Source organism: Theropithecus gelada, chromosome 3 (genome assembly GCF_003255815.1).
Source record: "Theropithecus gelada isolate Dixy chromosome 3, Tgel_1.0, whole genome shotgun sequence".
NCBI lineage: Eukaryota > Metazoa > Chordata > Mammalia > Primates > Cercopithecidae > Theropithecus > Theropithecus gelada.
The window spans coordinates 10,122,851-10,134,123 of NC_037670.1; the positions used below are offsets into that span (position 1 = coordinate 10,122,851).

Here is an 11,273-nt window from a genome sequence, read left to right on the forward strand (position 1 = left end):
AAAAGGGTTTAATGATGGCAGGGTGCCTAGGAGGAGATAGGGGGAGACCATCAAATCCATCTTCTCTAGGGAGTTCTGGGCTAGGATTTTAAAGGGCATTGTGAAGGGTGAGGGGCTGGAAAATTGGGGTCATTGACTGGTCAGGGTAAGGAGGATGAACTCCTCAGGATATGGAAACTGCAGTCCCCAATGAGTCTACTTCTGTGAGCTCCTTCAGAGCAACTGATGTAATTATGCTGGTATGCGGGACCTGAAAGAATACCTCAAAGGGAAAACGTTTCATAATGTTCAAGTTGTTACCTATGGAGTTAAGGGGAATCGTTATCTTGTGACAGGGTCTACCTGATTCTAGGACAGACGATGGGCACCTATCATAGCTGACAGGCAGAGCTATGAGCAAGCAGGTAGGAGAGGAAGGTGACCTAGTGATGAACGCTGAGTGTGCTACAAGCTTCCTTTATTTTTGTTTTCCCCCCTCCCTTCTTCCTTGATTAATTTCATAAAGTTTATAGGAGCAGTTTCAATTCCAGCGCGGGTACGACGGAATCAAACAAGGTACTGGAACATTCCTGCCCGGAAGCGGCTCCGACCTCCCCCAACTCCCGGCCTCCCACGCGCGGCGGCGGGCTGATCGGCGAGACCGGATTGGGCAACTTGGCGTGGGGCGGGGCCACGGGGAGGTGTGGCTTCCGGCCGGCTCCTCCGCTGTTGCCAAGGGAAACTGCCGCGAGGAGGCGGAAGGAGCAGAGAACCGGCGGCCGGCGTCGAGGCGGAGCGCGGGAACGACCGCGGCCATGGCGGCCTCGGGGCCCGGGTGTCGCAGTTGGTGCTTGTGTCCCGAGGTGCCATCCGCCACCTTCTTCACTGCGCTGCTCTCGCTGCTGGTTTCCGGGCCTCGTCTGTTCCTGCTGCAGCCGCCCCTGGCGCCCTCGGGACTCACGCTGAAGTCCGAGGCCCTGCGCAACTGGCAAGGTGAGCAGGGGCGGGCCGGGATCGCGGGGCGAGCCCTTGTCGTCCGACTTTGCCAGTCCCTGGGCTCCAACCTCCAGGACTCGCCCCTTCAGGCCTCACCGCCAGTCTTCCCCTGTCTCGCTCCGCATCACCATGCCCGCCCCCCGGAGGACCGACCTCCAGCACCGTCTCTTGCTCTCCATGTTCCACACCTTTGTCTGCAGACCTCATCTTCGTCATCACTGTAATCCCTTCCCTGCCCGAATTTGTTCCCTTCCCTGTCGCCACCAGACTGGTCTAGGCCCCAAATCCATTCGCTAGCAAACCCATGCTCGCTTTCCAAGGGTAAAGATTTTTCTTCTCCCCCTCCCGTTTCACATACACACCTACGTCTGCTTTAGGCCTAAGCCCCACTGAAAAACATTTTCTCTCACCTACATCACGACAATTGGACTTTATCTACAAACCCCTATAAGCCCTATAAACGTCCTGCCCTCTTGAGATTTGGAATTTCTCGTGCTTTTTCATTTGTATCTTAATCTTGACTGTCATTCCCAGCTCATGGGGGTACCAGGGTATCTTCTGCCTTTAGAGAGAAGTGTTTGTTTTTCTCTAGCGAGAGACGTTTTGCAAACCAATTAAGTATAAACATCCATTCCTAAAAGACATTACTAATCTCCGTGTCTTCCTCAGGAACACAGGAAATTTGTGTATCTCCTGCTGTTTTGCAAAGCACACACGCTCATATGTATTAATTTCATTTAACCCTCACAAAGATCCCATGACGTAGGACCTAGATAAGATTGAGGTTTCATGCAGAGAATGGCAGAGCTGTTGCGTCGTACAACTGAGATAGGAATCTAGATTTTTGTTTTTATTCTGTGATGTTTTGGAACTAGAGCCTTCGGGTAGATAATCTCCAAATTATGTAGAGTTGCTTCTAGAATCTTTTCATGTTTATACTGGGAATTTCAGTTTTGGAAATACTCAACAAATAATGAAGTACTCTTCAGATAATGAAGCCTCTGGAGATGGCCAGACTGAGGTATATGGTTCCATAGCCTGCTTCCCTACTGAAATCTAAAACTGTTCCCCCCACCCTAAACAGACCACCTCACGGACAGAAGCAAAATGCCAACCCTAACCTTAACCTCCCACTTTCTGGAGTTCACTGCTTCCCTGGGTGTGAGTTTTGTGGATATGTGATCATTAGAGACGTAAGGGACATTTAAAGGCCTCAATCTAATTCTGTTACTTTACAGTGAGGAAACTGATGCCTAGAGGACCTGTGACATGATTAAACTCAGCCACCCTGGATGTAATAGAGCCGAGATTCCACTCCAAGTCTTTAGACTCCCAAGTCCAGTACTACTGTCAGTTCTTTGGTCTCCCTCCTTGAGTTTAGTCGTGTTTTGGCCTGCAGGGACATAAAAGTACTTAGAGATAACCACTTCTAAAATTTTTTTAGAGATAGGGTCTTTCTCTGTTACCCAGGCTGGAGTACAGAGATGCAATCATAGCTTACTGCAGCTTTCAACTCCTGGACTCGAGCAAGCCTCCTGCCTCAGCCTCCCAAGTAGCTGGGACTACAAGTACACATCACCACACCTGACTAATTTTTAAAGTGTGTTTTTAAAGACAGGGGTCTCACTGTGTTACCCAGGCTGGTCTTGGACTCCTGGGCTCAAGTGATCTTCCACCTAAGCCTCCCAAAATGCTGGGATTACAGGTGTGAGCCACCATGCCTGGCGATAAGTGCTTTTAGACAAATAAAAGTCGGCCAGGAATGATGATTCAAAACATACGAATTCATTCGTAGTTTCAGCACTTTGGGAAGTCAAGGCAGGAGGATCACTTGAGGCCAGGAATTCAAGGCTAGCCTGGGCAACATAGCAAGACCTCATCTCTACAAATAAAAATTTTAAAAAAGGAAAAAGGAGGATTCTTTGATGTCTTATTACATATAAAGTATCAGTCTACCTGTAAGATCGGATAAGCGCTTTCCAGGGAGACTTCTAATTTCTATAACCTTTATTGTTAATGATAGTGTTATAATTCTTACAGCTGCAAAATAATTCATCATCCCTTTTTTCTTCCTCTGAACAGCCACTATGGAAGGAGGGGTCAGGATTACAGCAGAGGAGACTGGCACACAGAGTGTTAAGTGACACCCACTCAATCCACCCCGAAGCTGTTACACTTAATTAACCCTCAGACTGCCTAGTGAGGTAGGTCAGTATGAAAACCTAAAAAAGGATTATAAAGCACTTTACAAATTCAGAAACTGCCCTCTACCGAAAAGTATTATTTTTTTCCCTCTGGAAGTCAGTTACCACTAAGAGTTGCTCCAGGCCTGGGGAAGTGTAGGAATTAGATATTCCTGCCTCTCCTTTGAGGCTGTGGGTCCTTCATTGTGGAACGCACTGCTTGTATCGCCTCCTGCTGTGACTCGCTGGCTCTCACTTCTCTGTCACGGGGGCTCTCTGCCTTTCCTAAGCGGCTTATAACCTGGCTTCCCTCCTGGGAGCAACCCACCGCCAGGCCTCTAACCCAGCTCCCTCTGCAGTTTACAGGCTGGTAACCTACATCTTTGTCTACGAGAATCCCATCTCCCTGCTCTGTGGCGCTATCATCATCTGGCGCTTTGCTGGCAATTTTGAGAGAACCGTGGGCACCGTCCGCCACTGCTTCTTCACCGTGATCTTCGCCATCTTCTCTGCTATCATCTTCTTGTCATTCGAGGCTGTGTCATCACTGTCGAAGCTGGGAGAAGTGGAGGATGCCAGAGGTTTCACCCCAGTGGCCTTTGCCATGCTAGGAGTCACCACCGTCCGTTCTCGGATGAGGCGGGCCCTGGTGTTTGGCATGGTTGTGCCCTCAGTCCTGGTTCCATGGCTGCTGCTGGGCGCCTCGTGGCTCATTCCCCAGACCTCTTTCCTCAGTAATGTCTGTGGGCTGTCCATCGGGCTGGCCTGTATCCTTCCTAGCAGAGAGCTGTGGAACAATGCATGTCAAAGGGTGAACCAGGCTGGAGGGTCTGGGGTGTCAAGTAAATAAGAGTTAGGCTTATTTTTTATTTTTTTGAAACAGAGTCTCTGTCACCTAGGCTGGAGTGCAATGGTGTGATCTCAACTCACTGCAATCTCTGCCTCCTGGACTCAAGCAATCCTCCTGCCTCAGCCCTCCGAGTAGCTGGGACTAGAGGTGTGCACCACCACACCCAGCTAATTTTTATATTTTCTTTTTAGTAGAGACAGTGTTTCACCATGTTGCCCAGGCTGGTCTCAAACTCCTGGCCTCAGAAGACCTACCTGCCTTGGCCTCCCAAAGTGCTGGCATTACAGGTGTGAGGCACCGTGCTCGACTCACATCTGATCATAGTTTTTTTTTTACTTTTTTTTCATATCTGATAATTTTTTATTTTATGCTAGGCACTCAATGCTGTATTAGGGGCTCTAGATTTTGTCGTTTTCCTTTAAAAAATGTTGACTTTTGTTCTGATAGGCAGTTAACTTACTTGAAGATTAGCTTGAAACTTGAGGTTTGTTTCTAAACTGTTTTCGGGAGAGTCTAACATAGCCTTTTTTCAAAGGCTGAATCCTTGTGGCTGCCTAATCAGTGGTGGGTGACTTAGGTCAGCCGACCAGGATGCCACCAAGTCACTGGGGATGGTGACAGGGTATGGAGGAAGCACAGCCAGAGAGGCCCACATGAAGCTCACATGGTCGCACTGAGGCAGGTGCCCTCTATTTGGGATAAAAAGACAAGAGGTGTTAGTCCCTCGGGAGGATATTGGGACCGCCTCCCGCCTCATCCCGCTACACCAGCAGAGGCATGTGCTGGTTTCTGACTGACTGCAGTGGCTAGAAGGGTGCAAGTGATGGCACGGGTGGGTGTAGGAGAAAGGACAGCATTAATGCCCTCCTGCTGCTGGGCACATTCATTCCCGGTGAATTCTACAGTGAATAGAAACCTTTGGCTCTGGACCGGGCGCAGTGGCTCACGCCTGTAATGCTAGCACTTTGGGAGGCCGAGGCAGGCAGATCACGAGGTCAGGAGTTTGAGACCAGCCTGGCCAATATGGTGAAACACCGTCTCTACTAAAAATACAAAAATTAGCCGGGTGTGGTGGCGGGCACCTGTAGTCCCAGCTACTGAGGAGGCTGAGGCAGGAGAATGGCGTGAACCCGGGAGGCGGAGCTTGCAGTGAGCCGAGATCGTGCCACTGCACTCCAGCCTGGGCGACAGAGCTAGACTGCGTCTCAAAAAAAAAAGCAAAGACGGCCGGGCGCGGTGGCTCAAGCCTGTAATCCCAGCACTTTGGTTGGCCGAGATGGGCAGATCATGAGGTCAGGAGTTCGAGACCATCCTGGCTAACCCCGTGAAACCCCGTCTCTACTAAGAAATACAAAAAACTAGCCAGGCGAGGTGGCGGGCGCCTGTAGTCCCAGCTACTCGGGAGGCTGAGGCAGGAGAATGGCGTAAACCCGGGAGGCGGAGCTTGCAGTGAGCTGAGATCTGGCCACTGCACTCCAGCCTGGGCGACAGAGCGAGACTCTGTCTCAAAAAAAAAAAAAAAAAAAAAAAAAAGCAAAGACACCTTTGGCTTTGGGTTTTCGCAAACTAGCCAGAGTGTGCGATGTGCTAAGCATGAAGTCTTCTGTAGAGTGAGTGGGAACCTGTATTCTCCCTGGGGAGTGTTCGGCTCTCCTCCCTTTGCTGCCTCAGATTTCACTTAACACGCCAACCTCAGATGGCCTCACATACTGCTATTCCATCGACCTCTCAGAGCGAGTGGCGCTGAAGCTCGATCAGACCTTCCCCTTCAGCCTGATGAGGAGGATATCCGTGTTCAAGTACGTCTCAGGGTCTTCAGCCGAAAGGAGGGCAGCCCAGAGCCGGAAGTAAGTGACAGAACTCTTAAGTGCTGTTAAATATATATATATTTTTTAATTTATTGTTATTGTTATTTTTTGAGACGGACTCTTGCTCTGTCGCCCCGGCTGAAGTGCAGTGGCGCAATCAGCTCACTGCAACCTCTGCCTCCCAGGTTCAAGTGATTCTTCTGCCTCAGCCTCCTTAGTGTCTGGGATTACAGGTGCCCACCACTACGTCCAGCTAATTTTTTGTATTTTTAGTAGAGATGGGGTTTTACCATGTTGGCCAGGCTGGTCTCGAACTCCTGACCTTGTGATTCACCTGCCTCGGCCTCCCAGAGTGCTGGGATTACAGTTGTGAGCCACTGCCCCCGGCCAAATGCTCTTAAATCTTACTGTGTTTTTTTGTTCTTTTTTTTTTTTTTCGAAGACAGGGTCTTGCCCTGTTGCCCAGGCTGGATTGCAGTGGTATGATCATAGCCCACTACCGCCTCACACTCGTGGGCTCAAGTGATCCTCCCACCTCAGCCTCCCAAGTAACTGAGACTACAGGCACACACCACCATGCCTGGCTAACTTAAATTTTTTTGTGGGGACGGGGTCTTGCTGTGTTACCCAGGCTGGTCTCAAACTCCTAGTCTCAAGCATTCTTTCCTTGATTTCTCAAAGTACTAGGATTAAGGTGTGAGCCACTGAGCCTGGCCTAACCTTATTATTAAAGCAACTCCAGGGCATGTAGAGGGTGTGGCTGGTTTATTGCCATGAGTGATAAAGAAATGAGGTGCAGCAGATTGGAAAATCATGCACAGACGTCTTCTGAGCATTCTGGATTCTGCACAACTGCTCCTGAAGTAGCGACAGCAGGAAAGGGAAGGCATTTGAGGACACTTAACATGTGATCCTGAGTGACTTATAGACAGGCTGGGCAGGAGGGCCCCTATCTAATTGACATTAGCCCCCTATCTAATTGACATACCCACTGCAGGTCAGCCTGGGCTGTGACACACAGTAGCCTTGATAAGAAGTGCAGACAGGGCTGGGTGCAGTGGCTCACACCTATAGTCCCAACATTTTGGGAGGCTGAGGTGGGCACATCTTATGAGGTCAGGAATTTGAGACGAGCCTGGCTATCGAGAAGGGCCATCTGGAAGCACGTCCCCTGCTTAGGAGGCCACCTCCCTCCCTCCCCACTGTTCCCAGCGCCTCCTGCCTCTGAGTTCTCCGCTGGTTTCTGTCCATGCCAAGACCTCACAGTGTAGGATTTTTTCTTTCCTTCAGTGGTCCTCCCCCAAAAAAAGGAGCTTGCTGGGAAAGGCGTGTTCATCCATTTTGTATTGCTATAAAGAAATATGTAGGCCAGGTGCAGTGGCTCACGCCTGTAATCCCAGCACTCCGGGAGGCCGAGGCGAGCGGGTCATGAGGTCAGGAGATCGAGACCATCCTGGCTAACACAGTAAAACCCCGTCTCTACTAAAAAATACAAAAAATTAGCTGGGCGTAGTGGTGGGTGCCTTTGGTCCCAGCTACTTGGGAGGCTGAGGCAGGAGAATGGCATGAACCCAGGAGGCGGAGCTTGCAGTGAGCCGAGATCGTGCCACTGCACTCCAGCCTGGGAGACAGAGCAAGACTCCGTCTCAAAAAAAAAAAAAAAAAAAAGAAATACCTGAGCCTAGGTCATTTATAAGAAAAGAGGTTTATTTGGCTCACAGCTCCATAGGCTACACTAGAAGCATGGCGCCTGCATCTGCTTCAGTTGGGGCCTCAGGCAGCTTCCAATCATAGGGGAAGGGGAGGCGGCACCACACATTGAGAGAGAGAGGGAGGGCAGTGCCAGCTCTTAAACACCCAGCTCTCATCTAAATGCAGAGGGAGAACTCATTACTGCGGGGAGGAAGCCAAACCACTTATGCAAGATCTGCCCCTATGACCCAGACACCTCCCACTCAGCTCCACCTCTAGTGCTGGAACACTGGGAATCACATTTCTTTTTTTTTTTTTTTTTTGAAACGGAGCCTCACTCTGTGGCCCAGGCTGGAGTGCAGTGGCGTGATCTCAGCTCACTGCAACCTCCACCTCCTGGGTTCAAGTGATTCTCCTGTCTTAGCCTCCCGAGTAGTTGGGATTATAGGTGCCCACCACTACGCCTGGCTAGAGATCCATTTCAGCACGTGATCTGGAGCAGAGGAAACATCCAAACTGTATCAGAAGGCAAGGTGCTTGGTCATGGCCCTTTTTGGCCCACCACCAGCTGCAGAGTAAATTTTCTGCTGCACGCTAGCCTGGATGTGGGGTTTTTGTTGAATAGGAAGCTGCCCCGTGGAGCATCTTCCAAGAGGTGCTCCCAGCTGTCAACAGCTCAGAGCCCTTGGACTATTTTTCTAAAAGGCCAGGAGGGCCACTGGGAAAACAGAAATGTGGACTCACTGCATTATTGCTTCAGACAAGTAATTCCTGGGGTCTCAATGTGGGGGAGACTGTACATTTAGGACCAGGTGTTTTGTGGTTTTTAGTCGTTCTCATTGAATCTGGAGAACTGTCTGTCACCAAGGAATCCCCTCTGTAATAGCTGATAGTGGTCTCCAGCTGTACGTCGCATACCCCTCGTAACGAGCTCACTCTCCAAGACTGCCCCTGATGAGAAAGTTCTTGCATGCTGATTGCAATCAGCCCCACAGACACTGCCATAGCCAGTGCTGGGTCTGATCCTGCCTCGCCGTGACAGGCAGATCTTAGGGTTTAAGAGGAAGATGGTGTTCCTTCTGTGTTCCCCACGTGACATGGAGTCCAGTCCCTCAGGTCTGGGGCCTGCAGCAGACACTCAGAACAGAGTATTGTGTTTCAGGTAGCCTGACAATGGGTTCTGGGCCATGTCACGACACACATGTTTATTTTGGCAGCAAGATGGCCGTTTGGACAGCTTGTCTCCTCAGAGGCTCTTGTTGATAAAAATAATTTTTTTTTTCTTTGTTTTTTCTTTGTTTTTTTTTTTTGAGACAGAGTCTCGCTCTGTCGCCCAGGCTGGAGTGCAGTGGCCAGATCTCGGCTCACTGCAGGCTCCGCCTTCCGGGTTTATGCCATTCTCCTGCTTCAGTCTCCCGAGTAGCTGGGACTACAGGCGCCCGCCACCTCGCCTGGCTAGTTTTTTTGTATTTTTTAGTAGAGACGGGGTTTCACCGTGTTAGCCAGGATAGTCTCAATCTCCTGACCTCGTGATCTGCCTGTCTCGGCCTCCCAAAGTGCTGGGATTACAGGCTTGAGCCACCGCACCTGGCCTTTTTTTCTTTTTTTTTTCTTTAGGACAGGGTCTTGCTCTGTTGCCTAGGCTGGAATACAGTGGCACAGTCATAACTCACTGCAGCCTCGAACTTCTGGGCTTAAGCAATCCTCCTGTCTCAGCCTCTCAAGTACCTGGGACTAGAAGCACATGCCACCAGGCCTGGCTAATTTAAAAAAAAATTTTTTTTTTTTTTCTTTTATGAGACAGAGTCTTGCTCTGTCGCCCAGGCTGGAGTGCAGTGGCATGATCTCGGCTCGCTGCAACCTTTGCCTCCCAGGTTCAAGCGATTCTCCTGCCTCAGCCTTCCAAGTAGCTGGGACTACAGGCGCCTACCACCACACGTGGCTAATTTTTTTTTTTTTTTTTTTTTTGAGACAGAGTTTCACTCTTGTTGCCCAGGCTGGAGTGCAATGGCGTGATCTTGGCTCACCACAACCTCTGCCTCCCGGGTTCAAGCGATTCTCCTGCCTCAGCCTCCCGAGTAGCTGGGATTACAGGCACGTGCCACCACGCCTGGCTAGTTTTGTATTCTTAGTAGAGACGGGGTTTCTCCATGTTGGTCAGGCTGGTCTCGAACTCCTGACCTCAGGTGATCCACCCGCCTCGGCCTCCCAAAGTGCTGAGATTGCAGGTGTGAGCCACTGCGCCCAACCTGAATCCCTTCTCTTTGGGCAGGATTGTCGAGCCAGCCACATAGGCACTGGCGGCTGTGACCTAGTCCTGACGCTCCATCTGGTCTGGAAGCTGCTGTGAGCAGGTCATCCCTACGGTGGTCTCAGTGGCAGACACAGTGTCCTTTCATACAACTCCCTTGCTGTAGGACTGCGACTGGTCCCGCCCTCTCTGGGCCTCTGTGGTCTGATTGGTTGAGGTTAACCTTTCTCCCACTTGGTACTTAGAGCAAGTCACAGAAAACATCCAAGGCATATTGTACTAGAAAGCGGGGTCAACCTCAAGCACAACAAGATGCCGTGACCTTGGCATGACTCGCTGAATGACCATTTTCTCTCTCGTTCCATTCTAGGCTGAACCCGGTGCCCGGCTCCTACCCCACACAGAGCTGCCACCCTCATCTGTCCCCAAACCACCCTGTGTCCCAGACGCAGCACGCCAGTGGTCAGAAGCTGGCTTCCTGGCCCTCCTGCACCCCCGGGCACATGCCCACCTTGCCTCCGTACCAGCCTGCCTCTGGCCTGTGCTATGTGCAGAACCACTTTGGTCCAAACCCCACCTCCTCCAGTGTCTACCCGGCTTCTGCAGGCACCTCCCTGGGTGTCCAGCCCCCCATCCCTGTGAACAGCCCTGGCACGGTGTATTCTGGGGCCTTGGGCACTCCGGGGGCTGCAGGCTCCAAGGAGTCCTCCAGGGTCCCCATACCCTGAGAGAATTACTAGGGAAGTCATCTCACTTGGCCTTCTGAAGGTCCTCCTTAAGATTCTCCTGACAGAAGTTATTTATTGAACACCTCTATGTGCCAGGCTCTGTGTTGGGTACTTTGATCAGTGTCCCTGTTTCAGTCTCATCTGCACTCACGGCAGCCCTGTGGAGTACAGTGTACTGGCCCAACTTAGATGCAGAAAGCGAGACGTTCTGCCATCACAAAGTCACGTGGCTCTTCAGTGACACAGACAAGACTCCTCGCCAAGGAACTCGTGGCAGAAGAGGGCAGCGGTTGGCAGTGGCTGCCGATGTCTGTCCCCAGCCCCACCGTTCCTCCCTGTGGCTATGCTGTGCTCGTGGTTACAGTGTCCTTGTGTCCGTGCGTCTGCCCTTCAGGAGCTCACAGCTGGTGTGCTTGGTGGTCCCAGGCCTGTGTAGTGTCTCTCTCCCCTGCCGCGGTCGCCCCCACCCCGATTCCTCTCCCCAGAAGCGGTGGGACGGGCCCCCGTGAACTGCAGCAGCATGCTGAGGGGTCCATGTTGTCTGCCTTTGTATAAAGAAACAGTCTCTGACCTGCCGTGCTGACGTGTGTTTCCTTTGTGGTCTGGCTGGGAAGAGGGAGTGCACTGAGATCTGGGCCGTGGCGATGTGTGGTGTGGCAGCAGAGAGGAGAGATGCGTCAGGCCGGGCAGGTGACCAGGGCTCAGGAGATCAGGAGAGGGGTGGTCTCGTGGAGAGTGGGCAACTGTGAGATGGTTACCAGCAGGAGAGGGAGTGTTGCCAGAGCC

At 51.3% G+C, this 11,273-nt stretch overlaps 1 protein-coding gene across 6 annotated transcripts; it reads left to right on the forward strand.

Annotated features, from left to right (window-relative positions):
- The first annotated feature begins 704 nt into the window (after window positions 1-704).
- Window positions 705-11,062, forward strand: RHBDD2 (rhomboid domain containing 2). Of its 6 annotated transcripts, XM_025379021.1 has the most exons (6): window positions 705-972; window positions 1,927-1,996; window positions 3,058-3,179; window positions 3,518-3,925; window positions 5,705-5,855; window positions 10,130-11,062. In XM_025379021.1, the coding sequence occupies exons 4-6, from the start codon at window positions 3,763-3,765 to the stop codon at window positions 10,485-10,487; spliced, it is 672 nt and encodes a 223-aa protein (XP_025234806.1). In that variant the 5' UTR covers window positions 705-972; window positions 1,927-1,996; window positions 3,058-3,179; window positions 3,518-3,762; the 3' UTR covers window positions 10,488-11,062. The 6 variants fall into 6 exon arrangements, with proteins under 6 accessions (XP_025234806.1, XP_025234805.1, XP_025234803.1 ...); XM_025379020.1 differs by lacking the exon at window positions 1,927-1,996; XM_025379018.1 differs by lacking the exons at window positions 1,927-1,996; window positions 3,058-3,179 and having other exon boundaries at window positions 711-972.
- Window positions 11,063-11,273: the final 211 nt, after the last annotated feature.

Coding starts and splice junctions, on each gene's coding strand:
- RHBDD2 (XM_025379018.1), top strand. CDS start 795: ATGGCGGCCTCGGGGCCCGGGTGTCGCAGTTGGTGCTTGTGTCCCGAG. Junction 973..3,517: donor GGCCCTGCGCAACTGGCAAG/GTGAGCAGGGGC, acceptor CTCCCTCTGCAG/TTTACAGGCTGGTAACCTAC. Junction 5,856..10,129: donor AGGGCAGCCCAGAGCCGGAA/GTAAGTGACAGA, acceptor GTTCCATTCTAG/GCTGAACCCGGTGCCCGGCT.